This window comes from Marmota monax, unplaced genomic scaffold, assembly GCF_021218885.2.
Source record: "Marmota monax isolate L192 unplaced genomic scaffold, Marmota_monax_Labrador192_F-V1.1 WCK01_AAM20220418_F8-fsc00156, whole genome shotgun sequence".
Lineage (NCBI taxonomy): Eukaryota > Metazoa > Chordata > Mammalia > Rodentia > Sciuridae > Marmota > Marmota monax.
In genome coordinates, this window is record NW_026694013.1 from 2,321,370 (window position 1) to 2,345,743 (window position 24,374).

The 24,374-nt window shown below is 37.9% G+C and overlaps 1 protein-coding gene across 1 annotated transcript in view; it reads left to right on the plus strand.

The window, feature by feature from the left end:
• The window catches only part of Morc1 (MORC family CW-type zinc finger 1), a 153,840-nt gene extending 129,900 nt beyond the window's left edge, over positions 1-23,940 (plus strand). Inside the window, exons 24-29 of the mRNA XM_046464058.2 lie at positions 657-723; positions 4,317-4,472; positions 11,665-11,752; positions 13,263-13,316; positions 20,062-20,256; positions 23,255-23,940. Coding sequence (XP_046320014.1) covers positions 657-723; positions 4,317-4,472; positions 11,665-11,752; positions 13,263-13,316; positions 20,062-20,256; positions 23,255-23,401 — 707 coding nt within the window. The 3' untranslated portion in view covers positions 23,402-23,940. The remainder of the gene's footprint in view (positions 1-656; positions 724-4,316; positions 4,473-11,664; positions 11,753-13,262; positions 13,317-20,061; positions 20,257-23,254) is intronic.
• The last annotated feature ends 434 nt before the right edge of the window (positions 23,941-24,374 follow it).

Here is a 24,374-nt window from a genome sequence, read left to right on the forward strand (position 1 = left end):
ATTTTTCAACAAAGAATTATAGAGAAGAATGGAAGGAGAACAGATTGACTCGTTGCTTACACTGTCTCCAAGACTCTTAGCCAATCCAAGGGAAGCTTATATTTCTACTTACAAAGGATTAGGAACAGATCATCAGCCTGAGGTCCCTTGAGTGAAAAGACTGACATGTGACTCTAGGTCTCTTTCTGCTTTCAAGTTTAGCTCTCAATTGGTGACACATTTTTCATGGGGATCTGTTAGAATAGCTTTGAAATGGAACTCAAAATGAGAGAGAATAAGATAGTAGAGGGCAGACAGTGTATATTTTGGCAGAAGTTAGGGAGCGCAGGGACTATGAACAGTCCTGATCAGTCACCCATACACTCATAATAAACACCAATAAAAATATATACATAAACAACCCACATAACAGAGGCTCTTGAATTATTATTATATATGCAATATTATTATATATGCATTACATACCTTATTAAAATTATTATAAAATACCTAAAGAACATATTTATAGATTGCCTCAAAATTGGTACAATTTACAGGTGGATATTTGAATCAGAACTAAATCATATAGTTAATGTAACAGTCAACATTTTTTTTGTGTGTGTGTGTGTGTGTGTGATTATCAAAATTGACTTCATTTTGTCTCTGTTCTTATGAAGAAAAACAGGAGCTGTGCAGTGATACTCCAGCAATAAAAAGAAACTCTTCATTTCCTAACCAGGAAAGGTGAGTGTACTACAATTATACAAATTCCAAGTAAGTGCAATTATACTGTTGAAAAGTAATTATCAATGTTTCAATACAAGACGAAAGAAAATAGTAGCAACAAAGACAATTAAGAATAGAACCAAATTTTACAGCAGAGACAAGAAAGAATGAAAATCCACCTTTTCCCCAAACCTTCTCATTTCTTTTGTGAGAATTTGGGGATAATAAAATGGAGCAGGATTAGCTTTCTACCCACTGCAAGTAAACAATTCTGGTTACTATGACGTAGTCAAAGCACTAAAATGTCACACACATATGAGGTATGACTGTGAAACCACAAACTGACTTTTTTTTCATGTGTGGGTCATTGACTTACTGCCTGATATGCCTATAATTATTATTATAATTGCATTCTAGACTTTCCTTGACATGAGAATTTTATCACTCATAAAATCAACTGGATATTTTAGAAAATCAGTAGAATTAAAAGAATGCTTTCAAAAAAGAAGATTCTTAACTTCTACTACAGATTTATTTAAGTGGGGTTTCAGGTGTTCAGACTCAGTTTCTCTGAATTCAGATGCTGTGCCTCTTACATAACAGCACATTAAATTAAGGGCAAGAAAAGAGAGAGGACCTTTCATTTCCCTGTACTTGGTAACAGAGTAGTTACTCCAGCACTAAAATCCAGCTTTACTGTTCTATTCAGAAACCTTCAGTTATAGTCAGCTTTTTCACTGCTATGACTAAAGGATCTAACTATAACAATTTTAAAGGAGAAAACGTTTATTTGAGGGCTCACAGTTTCAGAGGTCTTACTCCATAGAAGGCTGGCTCCATTCCTCAGGGCTTTAGGTGAGGCAGAACCTCATGATGGAAGAGTGTGGCAGAGGGAAGCAGATCACATGTTGATCAGAAAACAAAGACAGTCCACTGGCCAAATACACATATATACCCAAAGACATGCCGCAATTTCCACCTCCTCCAGCCACACTCTACCACTTTAGTTACCACTCAGTTAATCCCTGTCAGGGGATTAAATCACTAATTGGGTTAAGACTCTTATAACCCAATCATTTCTCCTATGAACCTTCTTGCATTGCTCTCACATGTGAGCTTTTGGGCAACACCTCCCATCCAAACCAGAACACCTTCCATAGCCTCTGTAGCCCTATCACTTTTAAGGTCAAGTACAGACCTCCACTCCTGCCCCTCCTTCTAATCAACACCTTGCTTTCCAGAAGTTCCAAATTACTTATAGTTTATTTTATCACATTATATCACCTGTTTGTCTACACTACTTCCCTTGCTTGTGTGTCCTCTGCAACTTGTGTACCCATCTCCCTTATCCTTTCATTCAAGCCTCAGTTCAAGCACTCTTTTCTGACTCTCCCAGGAAAACCCAGTTGTTCAGAGTCACTGCTGCACTGATTAGGTTGCATCATCATTCCTTCAATTTCAATAATTATTTGTTAAACACTAGCTAAGTTTTGACCCACAAGGGTGAGTCAAATGGAATTGTGTGGTCAAATATCTGTCTTTGCACTGCACAGATGCTCCTTAAAGACATGTCTTGTCTTCTTTGTAACTCTGAATCTGAGAGGCCTTCCCTGAGAAAAGAAACCTGCCCATGGTGGCAAGTCACATTCCCACTATGAAGTCATTCTGTGCTGGGTTTTTCAAAGCACTGATTACTGTTTTAAATTATCTGTTTTACTCATCCATTTATTTTACCACTTTAATTCTAGCTTGCTTGTTTTCCACTAGACACTAACTCACTCCAACAGAACAGAGTCAATCTTGTATCCAAAATGGCACCAGACTCATAATCATCAGTATCTGCTGATTGAATGAATGAATGCATTCCTTCCTCCAGTGCTGTTGCTAGGCTTTTTCATGGACAATGCTTTAATCTAGAATTATTTATTAAAATTTGAGCTATAATTTAAGATTCATGCAGACACTAAAACATAATTGTGCATGTATTATTTTCTATGACTTTTAGATATTTATTAAGTTGTGGAGGGTTTTTTTTAAATCATTGTTGACTCAAATACAATATGAATGTTAGAACTCCAACCCAACTAAAACAATCTTAATGGAAGAAATTTATGAAATGTATTACTAATGATAGTGATGCCAAGGATAATCATAATAATTATTGGATTCTATTTGACAAGTACTTACTACCAAGTATTGAGATAAAGTCTTTGTATATCCATTTAATCCTCAACAGAACTCTGCAAGGTAGGTCCTAGAATTCTTTGACAGAAAAAGGTCGAGAGAGGTATACCCTATGGTCTGATGTAGCATATTTTGCCTTCTGTTCCCAACACCAACATGAATTTCCAGTATCCCTGAAATATTTTTTTAAAGAAAGATTTCTCTTACTAAAATGTTAGCATAAAAGAAGTTATAACTAATGAACATTTAGACATTGGGTAAATATTCTTTAATAGGCATTCATTTATACAGTGTTCTTAATCTTAAAAAAAAAAGTCAGCTGAAGTTAGACAGTATAATTAAAGCCAAAGAACTGTTCACAATAGAAGTACATTCCATTTGATATAAGCTATTGTCCAATTCTAAAAGGCCATCTCCATATAAACACATAAACCTCTCAGGAACTGTGTCTGTGTGATAGGATTACAGAAATCTTCTTATTACTTGATACATAAGGCTCTGCAAGATCTGACCTCTACCCATCTTCACTTTGCATATTTTACTACCCTTGGCCTTTTGAATTTTTCTGTTCCCACCATTCCAAATCTTTGGTGTCCATAGCATGCTACACTATTTTGTGCTTCCTCACTGTGATGTATTTTCCATTTTACATCCAGGGGTCCTTTTAAAACTTGTATCTCATCATCCTGCCTCTGTGCCTGAAACCTTCCCATGCTAGTGCCTTCTGCATGGAAGGAACACAGTTCCCTCTCCAAGGCCACCAACTCTCTCTCACCTCAGCCTTCTCCCTCTGCTTCCTGCTTCCTCCATCCACCAGCTTCGACCTTCTTGTTCTTCCTTGAACAGCTCTCTACCCCAGGATCATTACACTTTACCTGGAGCACTCTTCCTCTGGATCTTTGCTAGTTATTTCTCTTAACTGCCTTTATTCTTTTTGGTTTTGTGTCAGTGCATTTCTCTGGGTTTTTTTTTTTTTAAAGAGACAGAGAGAGAGAGAATTTTTTAATATTTATTTATTTATTTTAGTTTTCGGCGGACACAACATCTTTGTTTGTATGTGGTGCTGAGGATGGAACCCGGGCCGCACGCATGCCCGGCGAGCGCGCTACCGCTTGAGCCACATCCCCAACCCTTCTCTGGGTTTAAAACAGAACTTAAGTCTTTTCCTGCAGAGAAGAAACAAGTGTTAAATGACTAGTGTCATTAAGAATAAATTATCACCAATGCTGTTTAGTTGTGGCTACCCAAAAACTTGACACAATATATAATAAGAATAAATGGTGATAAGTCTAATTAAGAACTTATTTTATATAATGACTACATATGTGGAAATTTATGCCATTTTATTTGTTGTGTATTAAGATTCCATTTGTTTCTGAAACTATTAGTATCTAATGTGGTTCCTACTTTGGAATTATGCACCCCAGCTCGTCCTTTGCGCCAATGGAAGATTTCAGTCCAATTTCTGGACACGAAGCCAAAGTTTCTGTGGGTGATGGTTGTAAAGTTGCATCTTCACTGGTGACATCTTCTCAAAGCACAATTGTCAAGGAAACGGCAAGAAAACTGATGTCTAATTTAAGGTAAATTCAGTTACTTTGTTTTCCCACATGCTTTGTTGAACTTTCAAAACAGTGACAACTGTGTTTTATTTTTCCTGAGTGGTCATATAATGGAGTAAATTCCATGGAGTGACTTTGTGACTTGTCTTCTAACCATACTGAATTAGATATACCACAGGTTGAAATAGAACTACAGTCACTAACTGCCTACCATCATATGGCCCTGCAGTATGGTGGACATTGGTCCTCATTTGAATGCAATAAAGAATTTGTACTGAAATTGCTTATTACTTTTTTTTTCTCCCATACAAAACCTCTCAGGATACTTTTAGGCCTTTTAAAATATCTATTTTTGTATTAACTTACTGAGAGAAACTGAGCTTTACCTTGTTGTTCGGTGCAGCATGTTGGCACGTGTAGTCATGGTTAGTGAAGAGGTTAGGTATTTGGAGCTCTGTTCTCAAAGGATGGAGACATGGAAGAGTAAAACCCAGGATTCAGGGGCTCTCCAAATAGGGACTGATGATGGAAGGGGGCTTTATGACCAAGCACCAGACATCTGTGTACAAGAGGGCTCTAAATAGGTGTCATGTAGTAGAAGGAGTGGGGGAGCAGGAGTAGCACTGAATTAGCACACCTCCTGGTTTCCTAGGGTTTAGTCTGGGAGGGGCCTCTGTGGGGAGAGGCTCTGGACCAAGGAGAGCATGCAGCATGCTCTAGCTCAAGTAGTGATTTTCTCATCAGTGACTGACAGAATCCTCCTGAAGGGGAGAGGAAGGAAGAAAAGGTGGAGGAAAGGCCTGTCTGGAAGTGCTACAGCCTCTCCTAGTGCTCTGGCTTTGGTCATATTTGTGAAAGTAGACCACTGAGCACAGTGGGCACAAACTCACTTCTGCAGCTGCCCAGGGCTTTATGGAAGTCTCTGTGGCAGTATGCAGGGCTTCAAGGCTCAATTTAAATGGTATGTATTTACCTGATACACCCTAGCATCCATGCCTAATACCCGTCCTGCCCCAGGAGATAGAAAGCACTCTGGTTATAGGTAACAAGACAAGGTGTTAACTGAGCAATTAAGCCAGTGTCCTCATCACTAGGTTCTGACCACCTAGATTGCCTGGGCTACCCAACTTACACAATCCTGGAAGTGAGACAGGAGGAGGATAGACCTTAGCATTGGACAGGTGTCATGAGGTTGTAAAGGCCACTAGTCCAATGATCTGGAATGATATCAGTATTGTACTGCTATGTGCCTCCGCAGAATCCTTGAAGAGTCAAAATCTCCAACTGGCTTCTTACCCTGTGTCAGGATTTTTTCCAAAATTAGTATATAAGAACCTAAGTTTTAAGTTGGGTAGCCTTAAATTTAAATACTGGTTGATTATTAACTATTTCTTAGATTTGGGCAAATCCATTGGTCACTAAAGTGTGGTAGTATGCAATAAATTGTGTGTGTGTGTATGTGTGTGTGTGAAAGAGAGAGAGAGAGAGAGAGAGAGAGAGAGAGAGAGAACAAGAGTGAATGCACACACACACACAAGCACATGTTGTAAACCCTACTGTTAACCAAATATAAATTGATTAAGTGTGAAAAGTCTCCAAATCATCATTGCCTCTTACATTGAGTCTTTCTTGATGATATTAATCACTACCATTTTGAACCTTTATTTTAGGCATTCATTTAAGTATTAATTAATTAATTCCTTAGTTTTATAAATTTACAAGATTGATATCATATTTTTTTCTTTTTTTTCTTTTTTTAAATGGATGAGGAAATTGAAGCTTAGAAAAGCTAAATAACACATTGGAAGTCCTACCAACAATTACAAAGCTACTAAGAATGAGGCTGGGTGTAAGCCCAGAGTCCTTGATTTGAATGCCCACACTCTTAATCCTAGGCAAACAGGTGTATGTCTTTCCTTGCTCTCCATACTAGGGGACTGGAGAGACCCGAGCATGTTGGCAGCAACTTGGAAACACTTCACTTTTATTTCCAGTTGGATAAACTTTCTTTTCCAAATTCATTATTTTCCTTATTTTCACTTAGCTAATTTTTGTTCTTCATATACATTCCTATTTATTTTAATGATTGCATGTGATCAAAAAGGAGGTAATTTCATTCAATGTACTAAGACTTTAAAGATTAAGCATCAATAGAACATTAAAATTACCCACCCATGTCCCTCTCTGAACCTCCTGCCTAATGAAAACGCAGGTACCTCCTTATTGCTTAGAATTGTCACACTACCATCACCCCACCACCACCATCACCCCAACATTCTGAAAGCCAAATGTATTAGTATGTCAGCTCTATTCTGTGCCAACTTAAATTTTCTCTGGTGATTGATTTATTCAAACCATTCAGTGGGGAAAGTAAAGGTGTGCAGAACACAAGTCCTCACTGGAGTAGAACACGTTCCTCATTTTACCTGTTTTCTTCCTTTAGGAGCATTTACAAAGAAAACAGAGTTCTTGTTTTCTTTGCTAAGTGCTTGTTTTATTTTTTGCGCTCCTCTATTTTGTATGTGGTCCACATGTCGTATCTTGAGTCAACTAGACTTTACCTCAAGAGGAAAAAATTGTGGCTGGTAGTGTGTGATATGAAGGGGACAGTGTTGTCCCTACCCAGAATTGCTTACCATCTTCACCTTGATTGTCACATGGCAGAGAGCAATGCCTGACCTTCCTTTGTGAAGAGTCCTGACTCTCCCAGACCTGCTGCCAGCCTCTCTTCCCACATAGCCCCAGTAGGTCTCACCCTCCTCCATTTCATGATGCTAGCTGAATAAATTCATTTAGAAGGTAGCTTTATTGTCTTTTTCATTACCCGATTATGCTCAGTTTAAAAGTTTTTCTTATGTTATTTTTGTTCTATATGTATCACTTTAATTCCCAAATAGAATAAATTCTTTGAAAATAGATTGGCTTTTTCATATTATGTCTAACATTTATTTGCATGTATTCAAAGAATAAACTAAATAGAAAGGAAAATATCAAAAGTGGATAGTGTTGCTGGATGTTAAAATATTTTCATATAATGGGGTGGGACTAAGTCTTGTTAAGTTAGAGGGAAATAAGCTGAACTGGGATACAGACTATTAAATTTTCTAGGCAGGTCCTAAACATTGGAGTAGTATCAAATTTCAAATCACTTTGAACAGTAATAATAGTAATAGTATTAATATAGATTTGTACATACTTGGTATGTACCAGACACTATCTGAAGGGCTTTGCATGTGTTAACTCTCTTAAACTTTACGATGATCTATAACTACGTACTTTTATTATTCTAATTAATGGTTGATAAAACTGAGACATGTACAGGTTAAATAATTTGCATAACACTAAAGTAGCACACCTGGGATTTGAATCTGTCTGTCTGGCCCAACAGTCCTTGCTTTAATTGCTAAATTCTAATACCTTGTTTGGCTTATTATTGTATTTATGAACTTGAAAATATATTCTTGATTTATTTTAACTCTATAAAAACCTGCTCTGTGTTATCTTTAATTTTAAAAATAACAAAAATTCAATTTAAAAAGAAAGCCACTTTTTAAGGTTGCTGCCTGTTGCTCAAGTAAAAGAAAAGACCACAAAAATACAACTAGCAGACAGGTCTGTTAGAAACCATGGCTGGATTCCTGGTTTTAGAAAGTGGAATCCTGTAATTTCCATTGCATCCTGGTCTTTCACTGGGTTGACAAAGAGAGTTTTAATCAACCTCAAGTAGGAGACTTGCTCTTCTTAGCCAGCACTAAGCTGATTAACCAGATTAATGTTTTAAAAGATTCGGTGGATTCAGGTACCTCTACGTGGCCCTGCCCACGTCTGCTGTGTCTAGAAGGGGAATTCTGTTAATTAAGTCAGAGATTCTTCTTGCCATTTCCACTAAGAAAACACTCATTTGGTTGAGACAGTAGTATGATTATGGAATGAAAGGGAAATGACCTTTAGCAGGAACATTCAAAGCTTGTCCATCATATTTAGAGATAGCTCTGAGTGTCGGCTCCCTCATTGAATCCTGTGAAAGCTTCTAGATAGAGATTCTACAGAAATCCAACTGAGATGGGCACCATCGCCAAGTCCTGGAAGCAGGTAGTAGCTCTGGAAGAGTTCTTTGGAAGATTTAATTCTTGAGTTCTTAAGGAGAGAAAAAATGTTAAAGATAAATTCCTGGTATTATTGTTAAGTCTGGATGTAAAACTGTGAGTCAGTGCTTCAGGGGAAGGACTGTTCCTAGGCAGGACAAGAGTCCTGTTGAACAGCAGTATTTGGTTCAGGAGTCCCTTAAAATGGACAGTATCTTCTTAATTCAGCAAAGGAATGAATGGACAGTTGTTTTATTCCTATAATTTTACACTGCATGTCTCCTGGCCCATCTCCTTGAAGGGCCCTTATATATATGAATAGGATCATGTGTCCTAAAGAAAGGCTGAAATTTGAGGGCAGAAGAGGTTTGATAAGATGTACTCTTCAGAACAAAAGAGAACATCTCTGGCGGATTCCACAGAAGACTCAAGCCAGTAACTGAAGGAGTTTTTAAAGAACCGTTCAACGTCTACAATGAGATGTTTGGTAATATTTTAGTATCTTCTATGTGTGATTTTTTATATCTTTACACTTATTATTAATACTAATATTTTTCCTGAATTAATTTGGCAGGAAAAGGAGAGGGCCTATATGTTTGTGCTTAGAGACTGCAAGTCACTGGCTGGGTTATCTTTCTCTTTAGTCAGTCTTGTGGGACAAAATCCCCAAGGGAGAAGCTACTTAGCAGCAACTCTATTTAGAAGAAAGTAAAGATGAAATCCTGAGAGGGAGAGAGAAGGAGAGAGAGAGAGAGAGAGAGAGAGAGAGAGAGAGAGAGAGAGAGAGAGAGAGAGAGAGAGAGAGAGAAAGAGAGAGAGAATGAGAATGGTATAGGGAATCTGCGTTGGCCTGAAGGAGTGTGTCCTTCACAGCCAGAAAACAAGAGAGCTTCCAAATAGGAATCTCTCCTCAAAGTGTTTTCATAAAGATGACATGAAATTATGAACACAAGACAGCAGTGGTTGGCACATTTCTGGAACTCTGTAAAGGTAGTTAGATCTGACCCAAGTGTCTCAGATCTTTTACCAAAAAGAACATACCCAATTTCCCAATGTTGGGTGCAAATGAAGAATACTTATTCACATCCCCACCCCCATGTTTGTCTAACTCCAACTCTTTCTTTGGGGCTCCCAAATATGAATGAGGGCTTTCAAATATAAGCCAGGGCTCCCAAATACATGAGTTAGGGCTCCCAGTAGGAGTCGGGGCCTCTCCTCGGGGCTGTAGTGCTACATGCTCATCCTCTTGGAGCGCTGCCCACATGGTTGTGGAGTGGCCCACTTCTTGGCATTCCACATTATGTTGAATCAGTGCAGAAAATAGTATTGGGATCCTAACATGGAGGGCATGATGTGGGCTCTGTGAGGCTCCACAGAGCAAATGCTGTTTTAGTAGTTTGAAGACAAATTATCCGTGAAATTAATGAGTTTGAGAAAATATGAAATCACAAAAGCTGCAGTGATTTCAGTAAAACCTTCACATGAAGTAGTGTTCAATTGTTAAATTGCATCTGTCTATCATCTATTGATTTGTGGAAATAATAGTACATGTGTGAGACACATTCTTCAGGCTGTAGATGATGTTTAGGGGACATTTTGATGTAGAGACAACACAGATGAGAATTATCCAAAATGAAACCAGAGGGTTTTCTCTCCCCAACCTATCCCTTCACCCCCTCCCACTTCCCCCCAAATACCAGCACCATATATTTGTTTATCTAAGAGTATTTCTTAGATGACTGTTGAATTTGCTCTAAATTTAAATAGCAAAAAATGTATGCTTACCATGGAAAGGGTCCACATTTAGGAGTGGTTTCAACCCTGTGGTGGGGAAGCATGGCAGATCTGAATGGAAGTGGGAATGTTTCGTATGGAAGACTTCTCACCACTCCTGTCCCACCAAACCAGTCACAAGGCCAACAGGTTCCCTTTCCCAGGGACTCCAGTTGCAGCTTTCTTTCTGTGCCATCTGATTTCTTCTCATCTCAGATACCTGGAAGCTCATTTTCATCCCATCCCCACCCCATCCATCTTCTTCTAGCCAGGCAAGTCAGTCTGGGGGGCTGTGTGTATTACATTTAATATTTGGGCAATGCTGAAACTTTCTGGCTTAAATCTCCTTGAAACTATAAATGCAGATAAAATACTAGGAATTCATTATAAGAAAGAACTGTTTTATCTCTGGTGTACCATATTATTTTACAACGGAAAAGATTTTGTCAATCCTTTAGATAATATGCATGAGCATCTTGGAGCTGATCAACATCAAAACACTATACACTTTTAAGATGTGATGTTTATGAATTTCTATATTTCATATTCTCCCAGAAATGAAATATGTGTCATCTAAGTGATTAATCACAGAAAAGCTGTCACATTAGTAGGGTGGGTGCCACTGTCTTTTGGTAAAGTAAAGCACCTGTCGGAGCAATGGCCACCACTGTTTTGAAAGAGCAGACTAGATATGATTTCTAAGAGTAGTCCCAGATACCCTAATGAAGATAATTGCTTTGCAGAATTAAGCTCTTTGAATTCCTTGGAGAAAAAGTCAATAATCGAGGAGCTGCTTATTTTCCTCCAGGAAGTTTGCAATGCTGAGTTCTCTGCAGAAAAGAACACTCAGGCAGGTGCCCGGCTTTCTTGGACTGGTTGGTGACAAATTGCTAGGCTTTGTGAGCTATTTTTTTTCTTCCTGTTCCCATTTTCTTTTCTTTTTCTTTCTTTGCCTTTCCTTCAATATTTTTAAAAATTTTTCAAAGAATGTAAATTTGCCTTCTGTTTTAAGAAATAATGCAGAAATCAGACTGTACCCTTCACTCAGTTTCTCCCAGTTGCAACCTCTTGCAAAACTAATCAGAATGTCGATGTTGACACAGTGAAGACACAGAACATTTCCATCACTGCAAGGGTCCCTTCTATTGCCCTTTTATAGCTACATTCATGTCCTTTCCCCCAGTCTGTGCTTCTTGAAGAGCACTTTAATGCCAATGGTAACAAAATATTTGGGAGGAGTTAATGTTGATCTTTGCCAGATATTTAATACCCAGGGGACAAAACCAATTCTGACAGGTGAATGCTGCACCTCTTGTCTTGGTATATTCCTATTTCTGCTCTGCTTGCATTCCTAGGGAGGTCCTTCTGTATTTTTTTCCTGAGTATCAGCTACCATCAGTATTTGACTGCACATCTGCAGAAGAACTCAGAGCAAGTTCTGAGGTAAGCGGTCTTTTTGGAACTCTGAAGGATGACAAAATAGCTTGGATTTAGTCCTCAGTGAAGAAAAATGTAAAATGGTACCAGTGAGAGAACCTAGAATGGCTTAATGGAGTGAAGATAGGATCTTTATACTGACTTTGTATCAGAATCAACAGTGTCTATGAAATCACATTGGTAGAGCCAGGTGGAGAAGATCTTACAGATGGAGAACAGTCACAGGGATCAAAAGAAATGGGACATGGTGACTGACTCCCCTCTCCCTGACCCAAAATGGTTTCTATTCCATAGATGCAATTCCTCAGTGGCTGGTTAGGAGGGGCTGAGCTGAGGTTTGGGTGGGTCACCATATCAGGTGCCAAGAGCACTAGTCTGATTAGAATCAATAAAACGTCACAAGAGGTGATGAAGATGATTGTATTTTCCAAGCCTCCTTGTGTATGAGTGGAAGGAACCTTGGTCAACCACCTGAGGTGCAAAGGGTGAGCCTAGTTGTCATGTCCCCATCAGTAACATCTAGCAGTACTACACATTCCTCCCGCCCAGTAGGGCTGAGGGGCTACTGAGGAGTGCAGGCCAGCTGGGCAGCTCCAGGGTAGAGGAGACAGCCAGCGCAGCACAGGAGCACAGGAGGACCCTTCTCCACACCATGCTCAGCATCTCTTGTGGGATTGACAGATATGGAAGGAAAGGCTCTCAGTGAAAAGAGCACAAATTATTAATTAGACAAAAGTGCCACATGCCCCAACTGAACCTGGGTGAAATTCCTTGATTTCCATTGTACAGTCTACTTTTTTACCTTCTCCTTTTACCCTGTACTCTCCGTGGAACGTCCAGCTCCATTACCTAACTGGGACCTTCCTCCTCAGTGCCCCCAAGAGCTCTTAGCTGACAAATGCTTAGTCACTTCTCTGTCCTGACTTCCCCAGGCTCTCGACCCAACCATCCCCTTTCCCCTTCCTGGAGCACTCTCTCTGCATGGCTTCCCCGCACTACACACTTCTCACTTTCTTCGACTACCTCCCTCTTTATGGTGATTCCTTTTCTGCTTGGATTCTGAATGTCATCATGTCTGAGGGTGTGTTCCTGAACTGCTTTCTTCTATCAAATGCCATTTCTGGATGATTCTTACACTAACCAGCGACTCCCAGGCTATTTTTTAACTTTCTCTTTCAAGAAATCCAGACTCCAGTTGCCTTTAGACAGCTCTTTTTTCAATATTTACAATTTTATCACTTAATTTTCTTTCAAGCTTATTTTTTTATCACACATTTTTTAACCATGCTGTATTTATTTATGTAAACCGCTTTAACCATTTTTTAGTTTTGTTTGGAATGAAATGAGGTATACTTTAGTTAATTAATTTATTGGGATCCAAGCTTAAAAGACCAATAGTACCACTGTTGGCTGGTTCTAGGTTTGTTTATACTAGATACTTGCATGATATAACTCTGTTGGAGGCACTGCATTCTCCAAAGTTAATATCTTGTTCTCTTATCACTTATGAAAACAGCTGGAGCAATGCCCAGAGCAGACGAACAAAAAGCTGAAAATATGTTTCAACCAGGTAAGTCTGTCTTCAGTGTAGTCATTTATATTCTAAATGACCCATGTTCCAAAGGAGAAATAATATAAATTTCCAAATGTTAGTTTGGAAGGAAATCAAATTTGCATTTACTTATCAAGACTGAGATTAATGTGTAGTACATCAGATGTCATAAAGCAACATCTTTTGAATTTTAAAATGCAAATGTTCCCACAACATACAGCTTATGAAGCACTTGGAGTAGAACTGTTTTGACAGGAAACAGGAAATTCTCAGCCTTTAAGAATTATTTGCCATCAATAAATGGGCAAAAGAATCAAACAGACACTTCTAAAAAAAAAAAAAAAAGAAATACAAATGGACAACAAATACATGATAAAAATGTTTAGTATCCCTAGCAGTCAGGGGAATGCAAATCAAAACTACATTGAAATTTCATCTTATTCCAGTTGGAATGGCAATCATCAAGAATACAAATAATAATAAATGCTAGTGAGGATGAGGGGGAAAATATACACTCATACATTGTTGATGGAACTGAAAATTAGGACACATTTCTGGAATGCAGTATGAAAATTCCTCAGAAAACTAGGAATGGAACCACCATATGACCCACCTATTCCACTCCTTAGTATTTATCCTAAAGAACTGAAATCAGCATACTATTGTGATACAGTTATATCAACGTTTGTAGCAGCACAATTCATAATAGCCAAGTTAGGATCCAGCTCAGGCACCCATCAACAAATGAATGGATAACATCTCTTTGAGTTTTTTCCCTTAGTATCTTATCAGTAGTTACTAAGAGTATGATTTTTCCATTTTAAAAGTAATTATTAATAATCTAAAGAAAGAATTTAAAGAAATTTATCCATTGTCCCATATCATCCAAGTTTACTGATTGATGCTAATAGTTTTTGGTACTTTATTACAACCTTTCTTTCTCTCTATATATAGATTTTTTTAACAGTATCTAGTTTTTAAAGATTTCCTGGGGCATAATAGAGTGCACAATGTCCATCAGTTTTGTGATAGAAATTGCCCTCAATTCCCTTATTTCACACTTTAGGGAACAGGGACTCCAAGATGTGAACTCAGCCAAGCTAAGAGGGGGAATTCATGCTGGAGCTGGGATGACCAGTTGTCATTCAGACATCTCCCTGGTGCCATAAGAGCCTAGAATTTTTCATGGCACAAGATCAATACTGAGATGTCAGGTCATCATTCACACTTTACCTGTGTTTTCTCAGACCTACACCAGCTCCATCACCAGCACATACATTAGCATCTTCTTCCATGTGCTGGTGCCTATAGCCTTCTTCTGGAAACTACCATAACAGTATGCACATGTATAAAGACTAGGAGGTGAATGGTTCCCCTGGAGCTCTTCAAAGCACAGCTGTAAGAAGAGAGCCTCATATCTCTCTCTCTCTCTCTCTCTCTCTCTCTCTCTCTCTCTCTCTCTCTCTCTTAAATTCTAGTTATACATGACACTAGAATGCATTTTGACTCATCATACAGAGATGGAGTATAACTTCTCATTCTTCTGGTTATACATGATATAGAGTTGCACAGGTCATGTTATATAATGTATGCACAAAGGGTAATAATATCTGATTCATTCTACTGTCATTCCTGCTCCCATACTGCCTCTCCTCCCTTCACTCCCCTCTGTCTAATACAAACTACCTCTATTCTTCCCTAGCCCCACCCTTATTGTGAATTAGCATCTACATTTCAGAGAAAACATTCAACCTTTGGTTCTTTGGGATTGGCTTATTTCACTTAGCATGATATTCTCCAGCTCCATCCATTTACTGGCAAATGCCATAATTTTATTCTTTTTTAAGGCTGAGTAATATTCTATTGTATATACATATACCACAATTTCTTTATTCATTCATCTGTTGAAGAACACCTAGGTTGGTTCCATAGTTTCGCTATTGTGAATTGGGCTGCTATAAACATTGAAGCCTCATCTCTTTTATAGAGAATGATGTATACTTGAATATTCATACTTTGTAAGTGAAAAAGAATTGTGAATTCTCAGAAGACATATGACTAGGAAGACTTGAAATGAAAATTAGAACCTAAACCAAATTACTTTTTATAAAGGCACTATCATCATAATATATTCAATTTTTTAGCTTTCCCAAATTTAAAAACCTTTGTTGGTATGTTTGCCTCTAATGTTTCAGACTGAGTGTCTGGTTGACTATGCTAAGCAACTAGGAATGAAAGGAGATTGTACTTAGTTTCTCATTACTGTTTAACTGCAAAGTAAATTTGTTTTCTGAATAATGTTTTTTTTTTAAAAAAAAACAGGAATTAAACATTTTAGTTTGAAGCTATCTTGTCAATGTTTCTTATGTAGAATAAAAGACAAAGTTTACTTTCAGTTTGTTTTTGCCCCTATTTTAGCACTAATGTTATTTTAATCAACTAATATGGAATTGTGATTGATTGAGCCAGATGCTAAAGTCCATTTCTGTATGTTACCTAATGTCACCCTTACAGCTTTGGGAGGCAAGTGCCACTATCTCCATTTTAGCAATGAAGAAATAGAAATTCAGAAAGATAATATCCCAATGCCATGTTGCAAATAAGTATTAGATTTGGGATTTCAATTCAAATTTGTCCTGCTTTTAAGTTCTTTCCATTATACTACTTTTCCCCCATCTTATTCTTATCCAGACTTCAGTGCTTGATCTTTGTGAAACAGTTTGCACATATTACTTGCAGTAGTTCTATTATAGCTCCTCAGCAGGTCGATATTGAAGAATTGTCTTCAAATTATTTGAGACCTTGAAATTATAACATGAGATGTATGTAGTAAAGATGCTCAAAGTGGAATCTTTAGGTATAGTGTGTGTGTGTGGTAGCAGGTTGGCTTAGTGCCCAGCAGGAATTGATTATCCCAAATGAAAGTCTGGCTATGGAGAGTGGTGTTGTCCCACAGGTTTTCATCTAATGATCAGGAACTCCGGTTTATACACTTACGCTATAAAACTTAGAAATCGGTTAAGAATTAGACTGTCATCATTGAAGTTTATCCAATTATGTTTTCCTTTTCATATGTATTTACAAGTGATATTTTTCCCAGTGTCTACACTGTCAGTAAAGGGGCCAGGTTGTTGGGTCTTGGAGGTCAGAGTGAATAATATAAGTGTTAGGGTCAACAGTGTTAGCATATAGGATGACTAGAATCTTCTTGATATTCAGGACAAGTGAGATTCAAAGGATCAAAGTAAGCTAAACAGTCAAGAAGGCAGGATTTCCTGTTGAAACTGAGATAGGGAACAACTAAAATCATAGCTTTCCTAACAATGAAAGTGTGGTCTTAAGGACTTTCTAAATAACCAGTGGCTTTAGGCAAATGGTTATAAGAACCATACGAATTTTTTCTTGAAATCCACGTGAAGGACTAATCTATGCCATTTGCTTTAGGGTGTGTACCTTTAATAAAGAAATCCACATAGAATACTTGGTGAAAGTTACCTCATCTCAACTACATCCGTAGTTTTTGTAACTACTGTTAGAGTGGTAGGTGTTCCGGCCACAGTGGCCCTGCACCATCCGACCTGAACTGCCATCTTTTTTTTTCATTTCTGCTCAAAAGTCATTTGCTCCATCTAAAATGAATATCTCAACATCACTTCAACCTCCATTACCTGGTCTACCTCGGAGCCTTGCCACATGCTGCCCCCTAGCTTATCCATACTCCCAGCCTACAGTGGGTCCTTTGAAGACCTCCCACTCTATTTAGAACTTGTCATGATAATCTTTTACAAAATCATTGCCTTGTCTTGCTGTCTGAAATAAATTATGACCTCTCTGTACTATGAGAGAACCTAAAAATTTTGATTTTATCATTGATTAAAATGTCTACTTTCTATTACAATAATTTCTTGTGTCATTTTCTCCTCAACTGGATTACAAAGTCCTTGAAGTTAGTAATCCTATCTTATCCAAATATGTATCCTAGCAGCATTCAGTAGGTACCTTTGCATCTGGATTTTAACATTTATGTATTGAATCGTAGTTGATTATTTCTGCTGTAGTGTCTTCCTGTAGAAATTCTTACATGAATACCCCCATTTGTGTGGTACAAAAGCTGTAGATCCCACAGGTCTTCTTTATTTCATAGCTTGTTAAGATTGTGGCACTGCAAAGTTGCTAGAGCTGGATTTTATGAACTCAAGGCAGAAGATTTAAATCTTTGTTGAATATTCTTTCCTTCAAAACTTTTTTTTAATTAGTTTCTCATGACAATACAATGATCTTGTCATATCCTTCAAATCTTAATTCTGCTCTGTGACTCTGCCCTCCTGGGTTGAATCATTTACTGTCCTTGACCTTCAGGCCAGGGGAGAGGACAACCCCTAGGTTTTCCTGAAACCTCTGAGAAGCTTCTGAGAAGCCTCCTAGAGGTAGTTGTTGCCTTAGTTTTAAGTTATCAACTTTGTATAGGATGAATTAAAGATGTTCAAAAGTGGATTCCTTATAGCTAACAACAATGTATTATATATGTACAACAATGTATGTATATATGTATATTACAAGAGACAATTTGAAACATAATTCATCATAAAGTTACAAGAGAGGATTTTGAATATACTCATCATAGAGAAATGATGAAAGTTTAAGGTGATGGATATGATATGTTAATTACCATGCTTTGATCATTGCTCAATATATACATTAATCAAAGCAAAACAAAACAAACAAGCAGATTCCTCTCCAAGATGTTTGCAGCCTGGAAAAGCAGGCTGGCTCCATGTGTTTGAAATTCTCTTGCTGTGATTGCTGCATATCTGCTCTCTTGACTCCCTGCTATTTAGTGCTATGTTCCAGACCTTGGAAATGTGGAGAGGAATAAAAATAAATCCTTTTTACATGGAGGTTATATGTAAAGAGGGAGGGACAGATAACAAACCCACAAAGGAAAAGGAATTCAGAGGCACATATTGACAGATGATAAACCCATAAATACGTAATCATGATATAATTTGCCATAAAATAATTGTGCAGGGCCAGGCACAGCGATGGTGTGTTTGGGAAGAAGGAGGTGATTTTCAGAAACAGTGGGCAAGGGGCATCTCAGACCTGAAGCAGGGAAGGAGCTTTGTGCTAATATGAGTTGAATTTACTGGACTGAGAAAGCAGCAGGAGCAAGAGGCAGGAATGAGGTTGGTGAATGCTTAGAAGAATGAGTCCTGGAACTCAGGAAACAAGGCGAGAACAGGTGGACACAGACCAGGGATTTCAGAGTCTAATTCTTGGTGCCTAACACCAGCTTTCAGGAAGTTTAAGCCACTAAAAATCTAAGATTTCTTTACATAGCCATCTGCAAACCTGAGAATTAGTCTCATCTTTAACATGTTGTTATCCACACACACGGCCCATGCTTGATGCCAAAATGGAGTGTTGTTTGGTCCCTGCTCCCACATACTCCTCTCCACTAATGGTGGGTGAAGTGTGTACATAGTCGAGGTGAGTTGCTCATATAACCCAAAGTCAAGTACTCCGAGTCAGGATTTCCATGCTCTTTAATTGAATGGAGACTCCTCACCCTTCTATCAACTCTAACAATACCCAAGCCTTACCTGGGGACATAGTACCCTTTCTCCCATAAGATATAAAGTTTGCATACTTGAATTGGCTCATGCTGTCAACTAGAAAGTTCTTGGGGACAAAGACTACCTTACGTATTGTATTTTTCTATCACCTATAATTAATGCCTCAAATTTACAAAGTACTGATGTTTATTAGAATTATAGATAATACAAGATTTTTTTGTTTAAATAATTTCATAGAAAGAGGAGAAACTAGTGAGAGCAGAGTGTGTAATAGTGATGGTGTGGGCAGTGCCTGAGAAGGGTCTACTTGTGTTCATGAAGGTGATGGATGGAGGTGAGCGGGCAGGGCAGGCCCAAGAGATGAACGTGGCTGCTTTACAATTCTCCTTGCAACCCAGTCATGTTAGAATTCAGAAATCTTCTTATTATAGGAAACATTAAAATGTTTGTCAAAATGGGATTTTTCCCTGTATGTCTTTTCTCAGAATATCCCCTGTTCTCTTATAATGGTAATCAGAGCAATTAATGCCATTCTAAAATTGAAGCATCTTTCCTCTCTGTTGCCTATCCTGCTTTATGAGATCCCCAAGCACAACATGCCATCTTGGAAAACAGCCATGACCTCTGAATTAGCAAGAGGTCAATGGTTAGCAGTCCATACTCTTCACAGTAGGATAAAGAACGTACACAGAGTGAGGAAACAAAATTCCTCATTCTGTAGCTTCTGTGCTTTACAGTTACTACACTTGAGTCACAGATAACATATCATCTTTAAGGTGGCCCAAGCATTGGCCATCTGTCATTGTCCATGAGCTGCTGGTGCTGTGGAGAGTAGGCCATAGGAACCTTCCCCCTTTGTGCATTGAATGATTTTACATTGCTAATGGGAGAAGAAATTCACATTCATGGAGTTCTTCATTCCAAAGCAAGGGTCTCTGAGTCTACCTTGGTGTGCCTCTCCAGTTCTTATAATTATAGGAATATGGTACATATTACCTCCTCTCTCTCCCTTTCCCATCAGAGAGTTAGTTCCTTAAAGGTATCCTCAGTTTGGACCACCTGTCAAACTTAGATGCAGGGTTGATGCTTGGTACATGTGTGCAGTTGGAATATGAAATCACCTCATTTATTAGGGGGAATGGTAATATTTTAAAAACATACTAAGACTGTTTAAAAAACGTTCTCAGATCCAGAATGTTTACATGGTCCAATATGAAAAGAAAATAAAAAGAAAAATGCAGTGCATCATCCATGATGCAAATAGAAGAGGAATTCTTAATGAAATATCTCTGGGACACTGTGAACAAAAAAGAAAAACTACTGAGGATAAACTGAAGAATCTTCGTGTAAAACTGGCAATGTTGTTGCAGACACTTCAGCTGGTGAGTGATGACACTGTATATGAGTAATAGGAATATGCTCTGTGGCTAGACTCCCCTCCTAACATCATCATTTGCTTACTGACCTGGGACAAGTCACCTAACCCCATCCTTGCTGCCACTTAAAGAGTATCAAAATCATCAATAAATGAATTTTGGAAAAAATATAAGAATATTTATAAAATTTCATTCTTTTTTTCTTAAAAAATCAGAATTTTTAATTGTTCTCTTACAGTGATAATAAGAGCAATTAATGCCATTCTATTGGTAAAAGACAATGATCGATCACTTTTGAGTCTCCTCAATAGCATGTGTCCATTAAGAATTTTTTCCCAACTTGGTCAGGAAGCAAGATATTTTATTTTTATCCTCATACAGAAATTAAAAAAAAAACCCTCCTAATCTTAGAGGAGAGGTTGGAGAGGCCAGGAAACATGGAAGTGTGAGTTACTGTCAGATGACTTTGTATATTTTAATGCATAAAGAATTGAGTTTCTATGATAGATTGAACTAATGAGGAAGAGCTCAATTTCTGTGACAGCACATAGAAATGTAGTAAAAATTAAAATGTATTAGCCAAGGTTGAGAAGTATTTCTATAGGTTCTAGAAATAAATTGAAAAATGCAAGCCAGGGCAGTGGAGTTTAGGGAGCCCATGACATTTTATCCTCAGATACAGGCCCTGAGGGCAGGGACAGGAGACAGAATCCTCCCAGGAGAGAACTGTGTAAGAGAACTGTGTCCCCTATAGAAAGCCTGGAGGATGGTCCTGGTGAATGAAGCACATACACTTCACAGCTGAGCCCACATATAAAACCAAACATGAGCAGTGTTGCCTGCCAACCTCTCTCTGTCTCTCTCTCATTTATGTTTGTGGTGCTGAGGATTGAATCCAGGGCCTTGTACATATGAGGCAAACACTCTACCAACTGAGCTATTTCCCCAGCCCCCAAACCTGGAGGATAGATGGGGATGACCTTGCCCATGAATTAGATAGTGGAGAGACTAGGAGACTGGCCACACACTGGTATAAAATGGGACTTTCAAGCCCAACTGCCTGGGTTTCAGTCCTAGCTGTGAACATTTCAAGGTGAAAGTTTATTTTCCCTTTAAAACATATACATCTTTTAGTTTACATGAAGTTTCTCTTATATTAAGTAGAAATTAAATGCAGAAAATGTTTCTGCTTACTATTTGGTAAATTGCTGAAAGAGAAGTTACCCCCCTTCATTAATATAGGCACAATTAAAATGCTACGCTATTAAAATAAAAATGAATGATTAATGCTATGTCTACATTATGGTAACAGTATCCGTGCTTCTATCAACACCACCACTTCAGCCAGTTTTTCAAGTTCATTATTGTTGTGAGAGTGGGATTTAGCAGAGCTCCTTGTGGTCTTGTGGCCATAAATGCTTTTCCATGTAAATGATTTTATAAATAAAAAGATTGGAATGGAACCTGGGCATGGTAGGGTTTCAGTGACAATTTTGGTTTTAATAACAGTGAACGCTTGAAAGAACAGAGAAATTCTGTATCATAGAAATTGAATACCACTTAATGAGAATAAAAAAAAAACCTTAAAAATTTTTGGTTCTCAGCATAGAAAATCTGTTTGGCTAGAGAAAAAAATGAAAGAATAATAATTTACTAACTTTTTAAAAAATTAAAAAATTATCTTCAATACCAAACCCCTTGGCTAATTACCTTGGCCAGTTTTCTCAGACTAGCCAAGATAATTATATTAGTTAAATTTGCTTTATTCACAAAGTTTAGTAGGGATGTGAGGGACTTTAGCCAGCAGAATAGAAATCTTTTACCTAGTATCAGTGAAGACATACCCAAAGAGTTCTGACTCAAATATATTTATCACTCTCATTCCACCACTTGAAGTTTCCATCATTACTTTTCTGACTACTGGAGCAACTGTGGTAAAATAAAACAGAGAACTGAGTTGTGATGGGCCTGAAGCAGATAAGAGTAGGGCAGACACACAAGAAACGGAGTGTAAAATCCACATAAGGTCCTAAGAGGAAGTTTCATCTGCCAGGCAGAGACTAATAGCCAAAGGATTAGACTATACCTAAAAGGTAAGTCCTGGCTGTGTTAGCAAGAGCCACAGGGAACTCTTTGTGGTTATTATATTTGGAAACTTAGGTAAATATCAATGTCATTGAAACCCTTTTGCAGGAACAGGACCCCAGTCACAAAACTGGAACCCTTGTTAGAAAACTGAGCTAGTCTAGAGCAGAAGGAATAAAGCTGAAGCATATTTAATGGACTGAGGAAAGGGAAGAGGAGATGAAGATGAAGGAGTTGGACACTTGGTGGGACAGTAGTAAAACTGGGATAGTTTTTGGAAGGTCCATCCTAACAGTCTCCTCATCCATCTGCTCAGTTGGAGAGATAGTCGACTCCCTGATTGGGCCTGAAGGAGAGAGATTTAGCATATCCCATGGATCTGTCCAGGGATCCAGAAGCCCAGGGAAGGAGACTGTGAAATTACACCGATGTGGAGCTGAGGGGGAGTGGGAAAGGAAGGATAGAGAGACGGAGCAGGGCAGCAAGGCAGAGGCTGGGAGAAAAAAGGCTATAGTAGGAAGAGGAGAAACAGAAGCCAAATTTTTATCTGTCTGGTTTGGCCTAAAAGGCTGAAGATTCATAAATTTTTTAAATAGGACACGAGAGCCTAAAACAGAAAAGGATGATATGGGGGTGGGGAGGGGCAAGTGATATGACAAGTAATTTTTAAAAAGGAGGAAAATGCCAGTGGAACTAACCTCCAGTAGAGAAGAAAATACGATATGAATTCCTAGCCCCTTGTGAGCATAAAATGAGATTAAACGAGAAAACACTTGGAAAAGGTTAAAAGCATTATTCAAACACAGGACAGGTTCTGTTGCTACATGAATCATAGAGAAGACTGTCAGGAGCCTGCCCAGAAAACGTGAGTAAACTCTCAGCTGCTTTCCCTGGTGTGAGTATCGCTTCTCTCTTCCAGGGTGGTCCAGCAGATGACCTGGAGCAGATTGACGTTTATTTAGAAGCTTTGCTGAAAGAAGATGATCTCCTTTCTAGACCCCTTAAACAAAGTGTTGCAGGGCATGGTCTCCCTTTAGAGAGCAATGGAAGGACTTCTCAAAACTAAAAGTCAGCAAAGGTATTCCCTTTCAAAAATGCTAATAAGAAAATTGGAAGATTTTTAAAAAATTCCTTTCTTTATTGTTGTTGTAAATTTTTTTAACTTCCAACTTTAAAAAATTGTATACTTTAGAGATGGAGACTGATTTGCAATTTATAAATTTGCCAACCCTATTTCCTATTTTTTCTTGTTTCTTGGAAATAATTTTTAGAGTTCTCTAATCTTCATGCAAGCTACTAAGACAAATGAAAATGTCACTTAAGCTTAAATTTTGCTTTTACTAAGATAATTGTAAGAGCTCGAAAACAGTGGATTTCAAAATCAATATACAAAGGACTGTAGAATCTTGTTCTTTTGAAATGTGTGTTGAAAGATATTGTACCTTTTCTCCACTGCAGCCAATCCTCAGGAAAGCAGAAAGTATAAATCCTCCAAAACATCTTTGAGTTAAAGTTTATATGATTGTTTTACAATTTAATTATAGTTAAATAATAAATCTCTTAAGCAGAACATATATATAACAGATGCTAAGAATTGTATTTTTATATTTAGACACATGTAAGAAACTGTTTTAACACTTTCCTTAATAACTGATTATGTTGTTTGTTCAGAAATGTCTTCAGCTTTGAACAAAATCAATAAAAGCATTAAGACTCATTTGTGGAATTGTACAATCTTAATTTACATAATGCACATAGTACAAAATGTGGAATGTGTTCAATATGATATTATGAAAATTCTTCATTCATTTGTGTCCTTAGCCCCTTAATTATTCCTCCTAAGAAGCATGCTCTTACTAGTTTTCTTATTGAAATTCTATATTAGTTTGTTCTACCAATCACTTGTGAATCTACTCCCAAACACTCAATGTATGTAAAACCATGTTGACCATTATATAACGGGAAATATGATGTTATTGCATCCAAAAGATGATGTTGCATTGTCTCTCTCTGAATACCATCAAGAACTTTTCAAATCA